General features: G+C 35.4%; 1 protein-coding gene across 3 annotated transcripts in view; it reads right to left on the bottom strand.

The window, feature by feature from the left end:
• USP37 (ubiquitin specific peptidase 37) overlaps positions 1-20,644 on the bottom strand; it is an 89,030-nt gene that overhangs the window by 65,350 nt on the left and 3,036 nt on the right. For 2 of the 3 annotated variants that reach the window (XM_040228359.1, XM_040228361.1), the window contains exons 1-5: positions 14,073-19,882; positions 10,546-10,717; positions 7,320-7,420; positions 4,564-4,742; positions 4,166-4,243 (exon numbers count right to left, since the gene is read on the bottom strand). In XM_040228359.1, the coding sequence (XP_040084293.1) occupies positions 4,166-4,243; positions 4,564-4,742; positions 7,320-7,420; positions 10,546-10,717; positions 14,073-14,228 (686 nt within the window). In that variant the 5' untranslated portion in view covers positions 14,229-19,882. Of the gene's footprint in view, positions 1-4,165; positions 4,244-4,563; positions 4,743-7,319; positions 7,421-10,545; positions 10,718-14,072; positions 19,883-20,644 lie in introns of those variants that run through there. The other variant, XM_040228360.1, reaches the window with a different exon arrangement.

Genomic DNA, 20,644 nt, shown 5'->3' with positions numbered 1-20,644 from the left:
GAATCAAGATTGCCGGGAGAAATATCAATAACCTCAGATATGCAGATGACACAACCCTTATGGCAGAAAGTGAAGAGGAGCTAAAAAGCCTCTTGATGAAAGTGAAAGTGGAGAGTGAAAAAGTTGGCTTAAAGCTCAACATTCAGAAAACGAAGATCATGGCATCCAGTCCCATCACTTCATGGAAAATAGATGGGGAAACAGTAGAAACAGTGTCAGACTTTATTTTTTGGGGCTCCAAAATCACTGCAGATGGTGACTGCAGCGATGAAATTAAAAGACGCTTACTCCTTGGAAGAAAAGTTATGACCAACCTAGATAGTATATTCAAAAGCAGAGACATTAGTTTGCCGACTAATGTCCGTCTAGTCAAGGCTATGGTTTTTCCTGTGGTCATGTATGGATGTGAGAGCTGGACTGTGAAGAAGGCTGAGCGCCGAAGAATTGATGCGTTTGAACTGTGGTGTTGGAGAAGACTCTTGAGAGTCCCTTGGACTGCAAGGAGATCCAACCAGTCCATTCTGAAGGAGATCAACCCTGGGATTTCTTTGGAAGGAATGATGCTAAAGCTGAAGCTCCAGTACTTTGGACACCTCATGCGAAGAGTTGACTCTCTGGAAAGGACTCTGATGCTGGGAGGGATTGGGGGCAGGAAGAGAAGGGGACGACCAAGGATGAGATGGCTGGATGGCATCACGGACTCGATGGACGTGAGTCTGAGTGAACTCCGGGAGATGGTGATGGACAGGGCGGCCTGGCGTGCTGTGATTCATGGGGTCGCAAAGAGTCGGACATGACTGAGCGACTGAACTGAACTGAACTGAACTGATGCTGGCAGAGCAACAGGCAAGGAAAGGAGTTACCATACTGTAACTGACTTAAATTATTCTAAGAGGGCAAGGTAGCTACTATATGATAAGGGCAAGAAGAATATGTCTGGTATAAAAGGAAATTCACCAGGGAATCTCTTGGCGCTTTCAAGCTCAGTTTTAACTCTGAATGGGTAATTGCAGCAACCACAGCCTGACAAGTGCACAGTGACCATGGGCTCAGATTCTTCAGGGAAGAAGATCTCAGTCATACCACCAGGAAAGTCATCAACACTATCAGAAGTATTAATGAAAAATGCAGCAAATCCAGATAAGTAGATCCTATAAGTAGATAATATCAGTTACAGCCTCAAGGCTATTTGTAGCAGTAAGGACAAAAAGAGCCACACCTCATCCCAGTAATCCTCCTTTTTAAATATTCTCACCCAGAAATTGAAAAGCATCAATGTGAAGAACCTGTAATAAGATGGTGGGGCTTTCCTGGTGGTCTTGTGGTAAAGAATCAGCCTGCCAATGCAGGTCACATGAGTTCGATTCCTGAAGAACTAGCTCAGTAGTAAGACAGAGAGTAAAAACACAGATATTACTGACTGGAAAGCTGGTGAGCACTGTCATATCTCAACAAAATAGTCACAGAACTGTTATCTGTAATGTTTTAGGAGGCAGAACTCAAAGGAAAAGACTGAGACAATTAAGAACACTGTTCTGTGTTAGCGCTTTTTATTGCTCTCAATAAGGTTCTATTCAAGACAGATAAATATAGGTTAGAACTAGCAGGTTTGCAATCAAGGTTGAAAATGAATATATCTCACTGTGCCAATGTCCTAGAATTAAAATTGTGTGGTAAGTGGAGGGCATATGGGACTAAAAAAATCCAATTGCTTCTGATTCTCAAACTAAGGCAATGCTAAGAGGTAACTGGAGAAGTAGTTTGTGAAAAACTGATGTTAATATTAGGGAAAACTGGATGAGGGGTATACAGGTATATCTCAATATTATCTTGGCAACTTTTCTGTAAATCTAAAATTATTCCAAAATTTAAAAGAATCAAAATAATAACAAAAATACTGGCCCTAATTCTTTCTCAAGCCTATAAAACCCTGCAGGTTCTACCTTTAAAAAACTTCTAAAACTTTTACATTTCTAGACTTTTCTCAACTTCCAGGACTACATCGGCATCAACTAGGCCACAAAGCTGCACGGCTCCAAAGAACACAGTCTTCAAAACCCCCTTCGGCTATGGCCTTGAAAGATAACAGACAAAGGGAATATATTAAAGGGCAAAGCCATATGAAGTACAATGAGCAAGGGTTCCTCCCAGAAGATCGGACAGAGACTGTTACAGGGGTTAATTAAGAACTTATTCCACTGCTTTCACTGTCTTCACAATTTCTGCCTAACAAGATTTTATCTCTACTATAGACCAGTGACTCCTCAGTTCCCAATCCTTGTCTTTTCTAAATGGAAATTTTTACTGTGGTTACCCTGTGCTTATTCCAGCAATGTATAATAAATGCTATATGTGTGGAGACAGGAGTGAGGAATGCAGATTAACTTGCTTTTTAGTTTTTAGGTACAACACCACTTTGCCAACAAAGGTTCCTATAGTCAAAGCTACGGTTTTTCCAGTAGTCATGTATGGATGTGAGGGCTGGACCATAAAGAAAGCTGAGCACAGAGGAATTAATGCTTTTGAACTGTGGTGTTGGAGAAGACTCTTGAGAGACCCTTGGATGGCAAGAAGATCAAACCAGTCAATCCTAAAAGAAATCAATCCTGAATATTCATTGGAAGGACTGATGCTGAACCTGAAGCTCCAATACTTTGGCCACCTGATATGAAAGAACTGACTCATTGGAAAAGTCCCTGATGCTGGGAAAGATTGAAGGCAGGAGAAAGAGACGACAGAGGATGAGATGGTTGGTTGGGATCACTGACTTGATGGACATGAGTTTGAGCAAGCTCCAGGAGTTGGTGATGGACAGGCAAGCCTGGTGTGCTACAGGCAAGGGGGTTGCAAGGAGTCAGACACAAATGAGCAACTGAACTGAAGTGAACAAGACCATGAGGTGTATGGTCCAAGGCACACCTGGACCTTATGGAGAGAACTGCACATAACCCAGAGATAACCCTGGACTCTGAGCTGGATATAATGACTAAATGAGATTTAGAGGCTGTCTCCATCAGGGTGAAGGTAGGGGTACTCTGCATATGGGAAGAATGATTAACAAAGGTAAATCTTTAGCTAGAAGGGTAAACTATGGGAGACTGTTGTCCCCAAATAACCACTGTACTCCTTTGTCCTAACAGTAGAATCTGGGCTAGGCATACTTCCCAGATCTCCTAACTTGATATAACTACATGACCAAGTTTTGGCCAATGTAATATGCATAATAGTTATGTATACAATTTTCAGCCTCCACAAAAGCTGTATGCCCTCCCTTTGCTCCTTTCCTCCTTCCCAGTAGGAATACAGATATGAGAGTGGAGGCTGAAGCTGTCTTGGTTCATAAAAGGGAAGATACTTATTAAGAATGGCAGATAGAAGACAAAGGAACCTGAGACTATGGTGATTGTACTTTAAGAGAACACACCAGTCTTATCAGCTACCTAGATTTTTGTATCTGTTACAGCAATAGAATCAAGAACTCAAACTATAAAAAGTTTCTTTAGCTTTTTTCCCAACTTCTTTCTGGTGACCCTTTGGCCTTCAACACCAGTTAACTGACTACCAACTGACTTCTGTTAAGGTTATTAACTGGCAACTGTGTAATAAGTTTTCTCTCTCAGAAGACAAAATCCACAAGTCTCCCATTATGAGGAAGAGGATTGTGAGCTAGGGACTGTCCTACTGCAGGTATGCTCTTTTGTTCAACCCCAAAAGTAGCTCTAAAGGACTGATGCTCCTTGCCTAGAACCTATGCTGGTTTTAATACCCTTTTACCCCTAAGTTAACTTTTCACATGAATAAGGTAAAAATTGTACTTTTTTTTTTTTTTTTACAGGTAAAGGGAAGAAGGAAGGAAGGGCATTCATACTAAAAGAGCAGCAAACAAAAAACACTTATATAGAGTTCTTCAGCTCTATCCTTATTATAAGTGTTGCAAAAAAATAAAGCCAAGATGGGAAAAGTGCACTAAAACGACCAAAGCAATACTAATGGCCAAATCCTCTCTCTATTGAGCCTACAGTGTACTGTTACCAAAATACTCTAAATCCTGTTCTGTCTCTGAGGTTACCATAAACTGAAGACCATCCCAATTTTCTCTAGTGGTTGTAATTATTAATGGAAGAAATACTGATCAAATGTTATAAAAGTTCTTAAAGTAACTTACGATGATGAATCATTTTCCTTAGGGTAATCTTCATTCAACTCTGAGCCAGATGACAGCATTCTTTTTCTCTTTTCAGTCCTACAGAGAACAGAGAAAAACGGTTATTTCACATTACTAAAAAGCATAAACCAACATACTCAAGAACAAGAACTGTGACTACTGCTATCTAACTCCATACACCACATTTAAATACACTGTGTATCTGCAAGCTCTATACATGTCACTAACATAAATCACAAAAGACAAATATTATCTCCAGAAAATGCACTTTACAAGTTGTTCTTTTAACTAGAAGTCTCCTTCTTTTCCCCAAGTTATTGGACTTTCTAAAAGGCCTAAAAGACATTTCTAAATAGGCAGAGCTAATGACTAAGAAAGAAAAAAAAAATCTTTCATACCTATTTTCTAATAACCCTGATCTAAGAGGTGTGGATGTAGATGTCAAAGGGGGAATTGTCCGGGTAGGAGTTACTCCATTTCCTGCTGCAGCCTTAATCGATCCTCTACTTGGATTACCAAGAACTTTTCGAAATGGAGTATCATCTTTAGTTTCCAAACTTCCTCTTTTTGAAGAGACCTATAAGAATAAAGTTTAACATAGCTAATTTTTCACATTAATTGGCATATGTTTAGACCAGTGATCCTCATATATGGAACTTTTTAAAAATATCCACAACTGGAGACCCATCTCCAGAGATTCTAGCCTATCTGGTCTGGGGGTAAGGTCCATTCATCAATACTTCTTTTTTTAAAGAACATTAGGTGATTCTAATCAGTGTCAGATATTGAGCTTGACATGTATTTTCCTATAGTACTCTTGTAAGCTTAGAAATTCCACAGCATACCTGGAAGCAGAAAAGAATTTGCTCTGAATTACTGATTTTAAAAAAAGAAAATAACCTCACAGATGTAAGAGCCACATGAAAGTAGATCTGTAAGAAAGAAAATCCAATTATGACTAATTTAAAGTGAGCCTCCCTGGTGGCTCAGCTGGTTAAGAATCTGCCTGCAATATGGGAGACCTGGGTTCAATCCCTGGGTTAGGAAGATCCCTTGCAGAAGTACATGGCAACCCACTCCAGTATTCTTGCCTGGAGAATCCCCATATACAGAGGAGCCTGGAGGGCTACAGTCCATGGGGTCACAAAGAGCTGGACACAATTCAGCGACTAAGCACAGCACATTACAGCAAACTGACATAAATGTGAGAAAAAGGAGCAACAATGACATTTGGTTGCCACAATTTAAAAGCCAAGTCACATGTACAGCATATGATTTTTGAGGAGGTTCTAGTATGGAGAAATGAAACAAATACATAAAATGATGGGGAGATTGAAGGTGAGACAGAACCTACTGGCAGAAGATGAATCAAAGAGTCTACCCCAAAACACAGCAAAAATATTCCGAGAGAATACACACTTTAACTCTATGGAAGATTTCTAATTACTTTCCACAGAATTACAATCTTAGAATAAAAAAAAAAAAAAATCTGAGGTCATCTGGATGAATGATTTAAAAAGTTGATTTTCAAATGGATAATTGATTCTCAAGATTAAAACAAACAAAAAAACACACCAAAACACTATTATAAAAGCCATATACTGAGAATTCTCTTTTATCACCCCAATGTCATTCACTCAGTTGTACTTCCCATCCTCCTACACACCTTGTAAGTATTCTACATTTTTAAGGAAATGAAAATTGGTACTTTATTTTTCTAGTTACACAAATGGTAGCATGCTATATGCACACTGTTTTGCATATTTTTCAACCTTTTTTGACCATGACCCCACAGTGAGAAATATTCTACATCACAACCTATTATACATACATACAAATAAAACTGAAAATTTCAAAAACCAGTACTTATCCTTACTGTGTAGAATATGTTCTCTATTATTTTCTATTCTATTTTATTTAATGGTAGTCACAACACACAAAATTGATTTTATAATCCCACTATTAATAGAAATCATTATTTGTGAAAATATAAATATTTGCCTCTACTAGATATATTAACACTTACAGTTTAAATATTCTAACACTTTAAATTTCTACCTGTAAATGGATGAACCTCAAAGTAATTATGAGTAAAAAACTCAAACAAAAAATTATACACTGATTCCACTTATATAAAACTCTAGAAAATGCAAAGTAATCTAGAGTGACAGAGGGCAATTCACTCATGGCTTAGGGATAGGGGCCAGACAAGGAGCTGGAGAGAAGGATTACAAAATGCGATGAAGAAGCTTTCAAGGGCTATGGCTATTTCACTAGGTTGATTATGGTGATGATTTTGCAGGTACGTACATAAATCAAAACATATCAAACCTCACACTTTAAATATGTGCAATTTACTGGATATCAATCATGTCTCAATTAAAATGTTAAAAAAAAAAAACCCCAAAAAACAAAACACTCAACTTGTAAAAAGAAACTAACAAAAAGAAACCTTATTCACTGACTGCTTAGTCCAGTAAATGGTTTAAGTAATCAACCCATCTCCACACAGTCAAACAGAATTCATTACTTACAGGAGAGTTTCAAAGTTTCTCTATACACCTGGTTTACCTTTGTAAGACAAATTAAGAGACACAGGACTGCTAAGGTGCAATAGTGCAAACTAATTCTCAGGACTGGCTGAATATTTATGAAAGAAAAATTATTAAAAAACAAATAGAAGACCCAACAAATCAGTCTAATATCATATAGTATAGGTAAAGTTCATAATGTAGAACAGACTCAAAAAAGTATCAAAGAAATAGCAATAGCAAATATTTACAGGGTTGTTAGTACATGGTATTGGGGGCTAAGCATTTTTATAATACGCATTATTTCACAGCAACGCTTAAAAGTATTTTTGCTGTCTCAATTTTACAGATGGGTACTAAGGCTCGAGATACTTAAGAAGGAGCTTCTCCAATGGCCTACAACTAGTAAGAGGCAGCATCAAATCTCAAACCCACATCTAACTTCAAAGCTATGTTTTCAAAAACTACACTGTGATAAATTTCAGGTATGTGTAAAGTATCCTTGTGATAATGCCAAAATTATTAGACATTACAATCTAAATTCTACTTCCTGCAACTACGTTATAGAATGTCTAAGATCATCATCTTTTAAAAAAAAGCTAGAAAGATTCAAATGAACATACCTGATTGTCTGAGTAAGAAAGCTGCCTGTTGGTTTCCTTCTGTGAGGTCCTGCTGCCCAGAATAGCTCCAAAACTACCAGAACCCTGAGAAGGTTTCATGGCTGGGGGGGGGGGGGGGCGCGAGAAATCCAATCAATTACTTTAAGAGATTTGTCATTATTATTATTTAATACTAAGGAAACAGAAACAGGAAAAATAAAACAAATCTAAGTGCTTATCTGACAGAAAATAATTCCGATATGTACAGTAACAATTTAGAGCTAGGATCAAGCAGAAAATTAAGTAACAATGCAAAAACTTGGAACTACGTAATAGAAGGATAAATTTTTGAATGCTAGAGATTCTCCTGTATAAACATTTGGTAGTTAACACTATAGCAAAGTCAGTCAGTGAACTAACTTTGGACACTGGATGCTAAGCACATGTCAGAACCGGTGACAGACATACTTCTAATAATGCATACCCCCAAACTTCCTAAGTTCAGCAAACAGAATAAGTGGCTTCTTCTCTAAAGAAATCAATGCTAGTTTAAAGGACATGCAAGGTAATGTATAAATATGGATTTTTATATACTTTAAAAAGTATTTCAAGGGAATTTCCTGGCAATTCAGTGGTTAGGACTCCGTGCTTCCATTGCCAGTGGCCCTGGCTGGGGAACTCAAGATCTCATAAGCTGCAGGTGGCCCAGAAAACCACCCAGTAGTCTATATTTTAATTTTGTTAATTTCCCACTGAAGATCATCTGGAATGTTTTAATTTAGAAACATATCTTCTTGCACTAATGCAACAATTTTCATAGGGTAAAATTCCTTAGAATAAGAATTGTTGGGGTAAAGGATGTACAATTTTAAACTAAATTAATATTACCACTATTCCTCAAAAAAAACAAAAACCCCCAAGCTCCTACCAAGTATATTAGAGTGTCTTGCCTCCCCTCACACTACTGCCAATGTGATAATAAGAATTTGAATTTAATTACTGGTGAAGCTGAGAATTTTTTCACATATGAGACACCTGTTTTTCTTCCTGAGTTTTCCTATATGTCTATTTCTCTACTGAACTGTCTTTTTCTTACTGATTTGGAAAGTCGGTATTTATATACTAGCAATATTAACTCTGTCACTGTGACTAATATTTTCATCTTTTCTTCTTTCCTTGTCACAGAGATCATTTAAATTTTTTACACAGTCCAAGTTATTAACCTTTTCCTTTATTGATTCTGGTTTTATGTCATACTCACAAAGGTCATTCCCACCCACATAATATGTTAAAATCCATTCTACTCTTAATAATACTTTTATCACTTTTTTTTTAAAACACTGAAATCTTTGATCAGTGTAAAATCTATTTAGATGAAGGAGTAAGATAAGGACTCAGTTTTACTGTCTTCTTAAATGGTTAGCTAGTTGTCCTATTTATAGACAACACTGTTCATCAACCATTAGTCTTTTTCCCATTGATTTCAAACACCACACATTATCCTTTAAATGTTTCAAAGTGTTTTTATATTCATTAGCTTACACTTTGGGGGAGTTACGACAACTTAAAAGATTAAAACAACTTGCCCAAGAGTACAGAATAAGTCCACAGCTAGTCACTCTAAAAGCAGTAATGACTTACTGTGTACCTATCAAATACCGGTTATGACTTACATTAATGAACTCTAATTTTTTATGAAGCACTGAAATCAAGGTAAGAAAACATTCATTTTAGAGATGAGGAAACTGAAACTCATTTATTAAAGAAACTGCCCAAAACTGCACAGGATATAATAAGCAAGGCTAGGATTCAAACCCAAATCTGTTTAGGTCCAAAGTGTGTTTTTCCATTACACCATGTTGTTCAGACTCAAATCTGGGCCCCAGTCTGCTGTGCTTTCCACTCTAATGCATTCAGAGACATACTTATGTCTTACTTCTTACATATGTCAATTTTTAAAACAGTGGTTCAATTAATATGATGGAATAAAACAAAAATATAAACAGAAAATAATAAAATAAACAGAAAATAAAAATAAAACAGACATGTAGACATAATCCCTAACATATTCTAAAACTTTTAAATGGCACTCAACTCAATTCTAAAATTCAGTATTTAGAAAACTGACATGGTTCATTCAGATTTGGTAACATGAACACATGATGAATATGAACCAAATGGCAAATAACCATAAAAAAATTTTTTTAAACAAGAAAATAGTTTATCAAATAGCTATTAAATACAAGCAAGGAGGCACTGCTATATCTTTATTCTCTAAATGTTTTTAATGTGTTATATTTGTTAAAAAAAACTCAGCAGTTAACTATAAAATACCAGTAATAACAAACTACTGATGATGACAGAGCTGGAGAATAATAAGAGTGAAAAACTCATTTTGAGCAATAGATTACTCCTAAAAAGATGCTTATAAATATGTATTCCTTAAAATCAAAACATTTTACATGAAAGGGGTTGGAGGAAGTAGGGGAATCTGATCACACTACTTGAATTTCTATGGTACCTTCTGTTTTTATACAAAAATAAAACCTCAGAAGAAGTTTCATATAAAAAAGCAACTATGTAACATTTATATAACAAGGTAAGTTTTCCCGAATGTAATTTAAATCCTACTCCTTCCTTAGACACACACTCTTTTGTGGAATCCTTAGGGTGTTCTACATAAACAATCATGTCATCTGAGAACAAAGACAAATTTACTTCTTCCTTTTCAATTTGGATGCTTTTCATTTCTTTTTCTTGCCTAAGTGCTCTGCCTAGTACTTCCAGTATTATGTTGAACAGAAGGGGTAAAAGGGGTCATCCTTGCCTTGTTTCTGATTTTGGAAAACCTTTCAGTTTTCTAACACTGAGCTACTGGCTTTTCATATAAGGCACTACTTATGTTGAGGTAAGATAGATTCCTTTAATTCCAACTTTGTTTCCATGTTTCCATCATGAAACAAAGTTAAATTTTATCAAATGCTTTTAATGCATCAAGATGATCATGTGGTTTTTGTCCATCATTCTGTTAAATTTGATGTATCACACTGCCAGATTTTTCCCATATCTTAAACTATTCTTGCATTCCAGAAATAAATCCCACTTGGTCATGGTGTATAATCCTTTCAGCGTGCTGTTGAAAGAATTGTGTTGAAATTTTTGCATCAATATTCAAGAGGGATACTAGCCTACAATCTAATAATAGTTTTTATAACTAATGTTAGACCCTCGGATGATTAGTGCTTACCTGCATTAAGCCTGTTTTGATGGACTGCATCTAGAAACAACCTCATTTCCTCTGCATCCTTACTTGGTACTTTATCAATAGACAAGAAGCTGTTATCTTGTAGAGTTAACATTAAACGGCTTTGCTTTGCTCCACTGGGTCGAAGCACCACATTTTTAATGTTATGACTTAGCTGATCAACACAAAAGGAAGAGTATCATTAAAAATGAATTATAATGAAGCATAATAAGTTGGATAATGAATACTAAACTTTATACATTCTAAGATACATTTCTTACTCTTTCCCATATTAATTTAGTTTTTTTTTTTTTACCCAATCAAAAAGAGTTTCCATTTCTTGATACATTTAAATCAAAGATTTCACTTCTAGGAGAGGCAAACACTATTAAAATTTTAGAGTAATCCTAACACTCTTGACTTTTTTGGTAGAAACTGCATATTTTCAGGTATAGTTACAAAAACAAAGAAGTTAATTTTCTAAGCCTTGATGGTTATACCATCACCAGTTTAGAAAGTCATATTGGATTAGAAGCTTTTTTCCTTTTTAAACAAAAGCTTATAAAATATCTAGCAAGTGGTTTATGTAGCTGCAATTAAAAAAGATATTCTGATCCAAACAATAATCCTGAAAAGAATTCTATTTCTCAAAAACACATCAACATAAGCCTTTACCTACATTAGAACATCTTTTTTTTTTTTTTTTTTAAACTATCTAAGCAGGCTCAATTAACTTTCAATCACAAAGCTCATAAGTTCTCTGGAACTCTCTTAGCTTACTTCTCCCACTTCCCAGATCTGGTTCAATACTTCTCTTATACTCTTCCAGACCCTGGATATATGCTATTAAGTGATAACTTTTATTTTTTCTTGAATGAAATTTTTCCAAGACTAAATCAATAAATCTTGAACTTTTATCTTAATAATTCTCACAACCAGTCATCCTTATTTTCTAACATTCTCCCTCAGCAAGCACATACAGAGGTTTCTAAAGTTGCCTTCTGCTGAAGACATACCCTCTGAACAGCATAAAGAAAGAAGTAAAAGCATCTCACAATTTTTAAAATTAGGGATAACTGACCTTGTGACATTACTTTGTCAACAAAGGTCCGTCTAGTCAAGGCTATGGTTTTTCCAGTGGTCATGTATGGATGTGAGAGTTGGACTATAAAGAAAGCTGAAGGCAGAAGAACTGATGCTTTTGAACTGTGGTGTTAGAGAAGACTCTTGAGGGTCCCTTGGACTCCAAGGAGATCCAACCAGTCCATCCTAAAGGAGATCAGTCCTGGGTGTTCTTTGGAAGGACTGATGTTGAAGCTGAAACTCCAATACTTTGGCCACCTGATGCAAAGAGCTGACTCACTGAAAAGACCCTGATGCTGGGAAAGGTTGAAGGCAGGAGAAGGGGATCACAGAGGATGAGATGGCTGGATGGCAGCACCAATTCAATAGACATGAATTTGGGTAAACTCCAAGAGTTGGTGATGGACAGGGAGGCCTGGAGTGCTGCAGTTCATGGGGTCGCAAAGAGTCGGACACGACTGAGCAACTGAACTAAACTGAACTGACCTTACCTTGTGATAATTTTTAGATAAAGATGAAAAAACAATTTACTAGACTTAATTTATATTTCAAATTTAAATGACAGGTTTTAGACTCAAGCAGGTCTTTCCCTCACCTCCCAAATTTAATGAATTAAATCCTGAAATCTGTATTTGCTTCCTTTTGCTTCTTCCACTGTCTTATCCTTTGCTCAAGACTTTCATTTCTCATCTGAACTCCCACAATAATCTCTTCATCTGCCTAGCTGCCAAAGGAATTTAAACTTAAGATTCTTGGCTCCCTAGTAACTAAGTTCCCTTTAGTATGACAAAGAAGATCTGGATATTTCAAGATCTGGTTTCTATGTAGCTCTTAGCCTCTACTACTGCCATTCACGCTCCACTGTGCATTTACTTTAAAGTAATTTTCTGGTTTCCTGAATGTTGACTCACACTAGCATGTAGCTGTACATTATAGAAATCATCTTCACCTTACCTTCACTGTGTCTAGCAAATTCTTACCTATCCTTTAAATCCCCAGAGCACAAAACACTTCCTTCTTTATGTTACATCAGTATCTCTGAGGTATTTTTACAGCTGAGAATGCATTTGGTTACTCTGAAGTTTGAGGGGAAAAGTGCCTCACTCAACTCTGTATTCTTAGCCCAGTACCCATCACAGTAATCTACAGGTGGTTAACAAATGAATGCTGAATGCAAAACTGATCTAGAACTGAGATGAAAAGTTTAATCACAGGTAGACTCATCATGCTTCTAAAGATCTATGTTTGCTTAAGTATTTAAATTAAAAAAAAAATATTTACTGAGTGCTAATTTGAGTTGAGGACTCAAAGACTGAATCTCTGTTTAAAAAAAATCTTTCATTGAGATGGTCACATGTATATGAACATGGTAGAAACTATTGTTTCTACTACCCATGTCACCACCTATAATCTACTTAAGAATAATTTTGATACATAAAATCATAACCAATTTATTTTCAATAGTTAAAAGCAAAAATTAATAGAAATTTTACTTCAGCTCAAGTTCTCAAGCATAAAGTTTTATAAATTACTCTTCAAAAGAGTACTTTAGAATATTACACTTTTATATAATCTAATTAACAAATATAGCATTTTTAAGTGCAGAAAATGTAAGATGTTAAATTCAGCTCATATCAACAGAAGTAATTCTTGGCTGTACAAGACAGAAGTGAAAACAAAATTATTTTTTATAGTGATAAAATAAAGAGGTCCTTCAAAAGTTAACAGAAGAGGGACTTCCCTGGTAGTCCAAAGGTTAAGAATCTGCCTTACAATGCAGGGGACTTGGGTTTGATCCCTGGTCAGGGAACTATTATCCCACATGCTGCAAAGCAAACTAAGTCTGCACACCAAAACTAAAGAATCTCTGCACTGCAACAAAAGATCCTGCATGATGCAATGAAGATCTTGTGTGCTGCAATTAAGACCCAATGCTGCCAAATAAATAAATAATTTTTAAAAAAAAAGTTAACAGAAGAAAACGCTATAAGGATGACTCTGAATATCATCCTTGAATGGTCCATACCTCAACCTTTGGCAGGATTAATTAGGAAGACAAAATTAAAAAGACACTAATGAATCCTATTAAAAGCTAATACTAAATAGTGATGAATTTATCACATATGTTGGTTGCCAGGGGGTGGGGACATAACTACATAACTGAAGTTATCCTAATATGGTTTTAAAAATAGCTTAGACAGTATCCAGACTCAGTTTCTCCCAGCTTCCTCTTCCCACCAGTTTCTTTTCAACAATGGTGACTACTTTCTACTCTTTATTATACACCATCAACAATTCTGCTGAATAATTTTTAACAGTATCAGCGACCTGAAAATTAAACAAATAGTAATCTAGTAGGGGTACCATGATACTTAGTGTGGCAGAGAATAGCTGTTCACTAAAGGATGTGATTTGAAGGTCTATTCCAAATCAAAATTTGGTAATACCTGAAATATCCTTGGAATCCCTCCAGTATTGTAGTGAACTACTAGGCTGACTTTATTCTCTTTTTCCACAACTTCAAAGGATCCTTCTTTCCATTTTGTAATCCCAGTCTGCATACTTCGAATTCTGATAGGGCCATGTATCTTCAGAGGAGACATATTTTCTTTAAAAATAAATTGCTTCTAGCCAAATTAAAAAGAAAAAATACACCTTCACCTGACACAGTCTAAGGAAGAAAAATAAAATAAAATAATAAGTTACAACTTACTAGTGATTAAAACAAGAGTTTGAAAGAGAACATTTAATGAACCATCATGTCTTTTTCTCTGTTTTCAATAAACTACCTTTTATTAAATATCCTCAAAGGCTCTGATTAGCTGGATAGCACTGGTAAGAACAAATGAAGCAGTCACTGATGTTCAGTGACTGAATTTACCCACCTTTTATTTTTTCTGTACATGCTCTCTCCTTAGCCATGTACCTGAGCCATGTACCTGAGTCCATTTAGTGTCTAAATTTTGCATTTTGCAGCATTAACAACCATACTGCTGTCACTGTATGACAATCAGGAATACTAAAGATTCCATTCTCAGTGTGAGTGCCCATGGCAATATGGCCAACTTTTACCTTCCTTCATGATTCTAAAGGATCTTGAATTTCAAATATAAGTTAAAAAAAAAAAAAATTCAGTCAGCTGATTCCATTCTTTAGAATTGAGTTCCTACTGAAACATCAAATCATATCACCTAAGCATATCCACATGTATAAAACATATATGAATAAATAATTGTGAGAATAATCAATTTAACCAACAACTACATTATTTGAGAAAATCATTTATTCTCTAGGGAAAACTAACCAAAAAACCCCTCTTCCTAAGATCCACCTACCATTTATGTTTAACTCTACCATTCCTGGAAAGAATTTTTACCAATTTTATCTTTCACAAATATTCAAATTTCCCAAGTGAACTTCTGATACTTATAGATATGACAGAATGTCTAAGACTCTTAAAACTAGCTTAACAGATGTCAGCAAGTAAATACAATTAAACAGCAGAAAATAATTATCAAATAGTGTTATACACATATATGCAATCAAATAAAATTAAAACGAAATTTACACTACAGCCTTCAAATCTCTAGAAACATGGCCTCTAATACAGATTCTTATTTATAATTTAATAAGTTAAAAACCATTAAACTTTGCCTCTGCCTAAACAACTCAACTAGAAAAGCTAAAAACAGTAATATATGTACAAAGGAAAAATATACTAGATCTAAGTATCAGGAGCCAGCTCCATCACTTACTAACTTTTAACTTACCTTTCCTCACCACTAGTTTTCTCAGCTGTAAAACAGCAATGCTATAGTGTTGCAGAATTAAATGAAATATTGCTAAAACTCATTAGGCACTCAATAGACAGCAGCTTCAATATGAATGAAATTAGTGTCCACTTTCTGAATTTATTCCTTGTCTGCAACACCTCTTTCTCCAAAGATCCCAGAAAATTTGTTAACAACGGTCACCAACTCACTGCCTATAGAGGCTAAACAGGTGACACAAATGATTTAGACAGGCAAAATATGAAAAATTCTATTCAAATCTAGCCAGCTTTGCCATGAACCCAGCATTACCAGATCATCTAATTCTTCAAGAAAATGCAATCAAATTTTTATGTCAAACTGCCCATTTTAAATTCTGGACAATGAATTCAAAGTTTCAAATCAAACAAAACCCACCTAGAGGTAAGATATAGACTGGAGAACCCTAGTTCAAGGCCCCTAGGTGCTATATATAAACAACTAAGAATAAATTTAAAGAGAGATATGAAAACACTTTGAATTGTTTAAGGTGTCTTGCATCGTAAGTCCTCTAGTATTATTCAGTGATTGAATTTTTTGAGTGCCTGATTGCGGCCAGATTTATATACTCTAATTAGCTGTGTATGAATCCATCAAAGTAACAGAGGCCACTATTGTTCACAGACCTGTCTGTTAATGTGACATTTTGTTTCAACTAGTAACAACAAAATGAGCAATGTGTTTGTAATGCCTTTTTTTTTTTTTTTTTAACAATTACTAATTTAATGCTTTACTGCTTGGATATAGTCTTGAGATTTTTTCCACTCTGTCTCATTGCTCTGCCAAGAATATGTGATCCCTCTTCTACTCCAGTTGTCCATGCCAGAAACATGAGTTATCTTTAACACCTCTCTTGATGATTATTAGTATTGGACTGGAAATGGAAGGTAAATTTGTCAATTTAACCTCTATCTATATACCTTCCAGACATCTTCATAATGAACTTCAGATCAACTCACATCACTATCCACAAAATCATTCAACAGCTCCCCATGCGGGCTGCAGTCCATGGGGTCACAAAGAGTTGGACATGACTGAACAACTGAGCACAACAGAGCACATGCCCTCACAATAAAATCTACTCATTCACAAGACATAAACACCCTTCATGATTCAGGCCCTGCTTACCCCTCTTACCCCAATAAACTCTCCAAATTCAGCCATCTACTATTTACAATTTTCCCTAAAAAGGCATGTATTCTCATGCCACTATATCTTTACAGACTGTGGTCTATATCTGGAGGATTTTTTACCTATTCTCCCCATCCTCCACAACCCCCCCCCTTTAAATTATCCTGACTATAAAATCAAAACTCAATTTAGATATTATCTTCCCTAAGATGCCCTTTCCAGCTATCTCTCGATTATTCTCTCATCCCATATACACACTGAGAGCATTTAATGCTTTGCTCTTCTGCCGTACCCTGCATTTACGTCTAGTAGAGCAGTCATCACATTGTATTACCAACTATCTATTTACCTCTTTGTCTCTCTCTTCTATGTGGGATGGAAGACAGGCCCAACTGTCCTAGACTTATCAGCTGGGGTATGATGGATGTTGAGAAGCCCACCCCAATGCTCCCTACAGAGAGCCACCAAATGAAAATGGAAAACTCTATTATTTGAAGACAGGGAATATGTTCTTTATTTTTGCATCCCCACTAGGACACTGTCTGGCACATAAGAAACCATGTCATTATTCAAGAATAATAAACCAGCACAATCAATTTTATCATTTTACAGTTAAAATATACAGCAGCAGATACTAGAACCATAAACTCCTTTTATATGGCCAGTATAGGATTATATTTATTAAGCTCTTTACAGGAAAATCATTCTGTACTATATATCTCATTCTTTGAAAACTACTTCCAGGCTTTTTCTATGTGCATCTGAATTTCTCCTAAATGCAAAGCTGTCCATATATCAATGAGAAAAACAAGAATACGCAGTTAAGAATGCATTATTAAAACAAAAATCAGCAAACTTGTCTAAACTAGGATTCATATAATCTACTGCTCAATGAAGAAACCATACTTTAAGAGGCTTATCAAATTATCTCATCTTTTCTTATACATTTAGGATGCCTAATTATAAGGGAATAGTTAAAACCCCATTGTCTCAGTGTTTTCCTTACAGACCAAAAAGTAAATAAAGGACACTGACCTTGAATTCCTCCAACAAAAACATATTTTAAAAAATTAGATTATTTAACAAGATTTGGAAATAAAGATTTCAAAGTTCAATAAAGTATGTAAGAAAAAACTTTATTGGTTACTTCTGTTTCCCTCTATAATTCTCCCTACATGTAATACATGATTTCTCTAGATATAATTCTCAAATATTCTGATGCAGAGTTTTGGTTAAGTGAATAAAATTTTACTTCAGACACTGAACATTTTCTTAACAATTTCTACTAGTAATCTCTTTCTTCTAAGAGAAAAAACCTAAAAGGTACAAGACATAAAATTGGCAGAATCAATACAATTTTTTCTTAATGTCTCAATCCAGTCCATTGTCTGCTCTTGCACTAAATGAATAAACTGCATTTACTTTTGTACACTGATCATATTATCAGTTTGCCCTATTTGGTTAAGAGAAAAAAACACTAAGTTTCCCTTCAAGTATCTAGCATGATCCAGTAACAGTTCAACATTCTATGAACCTAACAAAGACAAGGTTTCATTAAACTCTGTAATGCTAATTCTCTGTCAAAGTGATATTAAGAAGACAAAGTACAAGAAAAACCAATTATTCTTTAGGTACATGCAAAGAGATTTGCTTTTCCCTAAATTTCTTCACCATTTTTGAAATCACTCTTCAATTCTGAGCAATCTGTGAAAGCTCAATAACATTGGCAAAAATGTTTTTATACCCTTTATAGTTATTTAAATGCTCTTATTTCAGGTACTGCTTTGAAAATATTCTTATGCAGAGGGTATTCTGTGGTTTAAGAAAGCATGCTAAAACACAAAAATTACTACTACAAAGTAGAAGAAAATGGTCAGTTCTTGCTAGTTAGCATACTCTTGGAAACATATATCCAAAATAAAAACATTACTTACTTTTCAGAGACTTTTACTGAAAAACCCTATGTAATAACAATTCACCTTTATTCTGATCCTTGTGCCAAAGGCAATGCACTCTTCTTGGGGAACTACTCATATTCTGCAGCTATGCCAGTTCTCCAGGTGCCATCAACTCAGCTAAAGGAAATATAAGTGTGCTTTTTTTTAAAAAAAAAATCTCATTTACAAAATTACAATTTTCAAAAAGTGCTCATTTACACAACGAAGATTAACCCTCTCACTATTTAAAACTCACAAACTACTAAAAACATTTAAAGTATAATGCTCAAGATTACACTTGTACACATACCACACACACACACACACACACAGACTCAACAACTTTAGGAATATATCTGCTGTGCAAAATGAGGGACTCCCAGAGCCTGCCCCTAGATCAATTTGTATCTTGGTTTATTTATTCCTGTTACATTTTGAAACTAAAAAGCCAGTATTTCTTTTGTTAACTTTACAAACATTGTTACGTATTATGGTTTTAAATCACCACTTTCAAAAGATGCTGATACAAATTTCAAAAGGTGGGTAAACTTGGTTTTTACTTTTCTTTCAAAACTAAATTCATGGGCTTATTTCTCAAATTTAGGCCTCTTAAAAGCCTCAACTTTCCCTGAAGTTCTTCTACCCAAACACTTCTCACTATCTTCTTGACTGTTACATCAACTCTAAACTCCTTTGTTCACTTGGTAAAAAATCATTTATTGAGTTACTCCAATTTGATGGCACTATGGTAGGGACACAAATGTGAGCATGACACAGTCCATGTCCTCTTTAAGAGGTTCCCCAGACTTTCCTGCATTTCTCTTTCCACTGTCATTTAGGCAAAAAAAAAATCTCTGCATCAGCTTTAGCCTTGTTCTTATTTATTTGCAACAGTCATTCATTACTACCACCCTAATTCAGAAACACATCACTTTGCTAATCTTCCCACCTAATATTTATTATGCAACGTTTATTAAGCACAGTATGAAGCACCATACATGCAATATTTCATAATCTTTACAATATCCTGAAGAACAGGGATTATTAATATCACTAATTTACAAATGAGGAAACCGAGGCTTAGATTAGGTAGTTTATCCATGGTTACTTAAGAGTCAGTAAGAGACACCAGAACTCATGTTTTTAACTGCTACCATACTGCATCCTCAAAGGTTTGTAGCAATCACTTTCCAGTCTTCATTCTCTCAAGCTTTTTCTATGCAACACATCCTTTATCCTATAATAACCTTTTCTAAGGACTTTTAAAAAATCTCTTACCAACTCAGGTGGTGCTAGTGGTAAAGAACCCGCTTGCCAATGCAGGGGACATAAGAGACGTGGGTTTGATCCCTGTGTCAAGAAGATCCCCTGGAGGAGGAAATGGCAACCCACTCTGGCATCTTTGCCTGGAAAATCCTATGGACAGAGGAGGCTGGCAGGCTACAGTCCATGGGGTGGCAAAGAGTCAGACACGACTGAATTGACTTAGCACACCAACTAAAGCGTGCACTAGTTCTCTCAACTTTCTCTCTCAAGAAGGGGGAGATGGAGGGGACCTGTCTTACTTTCTTTTTTATTCCAACAAAACAACAGGTACTTAGTAAATGCTAAAACACTTGCTACTGAGGCTAATTCCCCTCCCAAGCATTAAAAATATTTTTTAATCTTATTGCGGTAAGAATATTTAACATGAGATCTACCCTCTTAACAAACATTTAAGTGTACAATATAGTACTGTTAACTATAGGTACAATGTTGTAGAGCTTATCTTTAGAACTTATTTGTCTTGCTTAATTGAAACATTCTCTCAAACATTTTAACAGCTCATCACTACCTATCAAATCCAAATGCTTCTGTGTTTGGCACTCCTATTTTTAATTTTCTATTTCTCTACACAAATTTTGTTCTACACACACAAATTATTAAATTTTGGTATTCTCTTCCATAACCACCACCAGCAACTTACTTAAACATGAAATTTTCCTTTACATATTTTTGGAAACTTCTTTACTGGTCTCGCAGTTTAACCTGTTGTTAAAATATGTAAATCATTGCTTTGATTTCTAAGGGCTTTCTTTCCTAAAATGAGCCATAAAACGAATGCACAAAGAGATAAAATTGTGTGGTGGCTGAAAATAAAGA

This window comes from Oryx dammah, unplaced genomic scaffold (assembly GCF_014754425.2).
Source record: "Oryx dammah isolate SB20612 unplaced genomic scaffold, SCBI_Odam_1.1 HiC_scaffold_27, whole genome shotgun sequence".
NCBI lineage: Eukaryota > Metazoa > Chordata > Mammalia > Artiodactyla > Bovidae > Oryx > Oryx dammah.
Note: the sequence above shows the minus strand (reverse complement) of the source record. Positions and strands in the feature narration are given on the sequence as shown.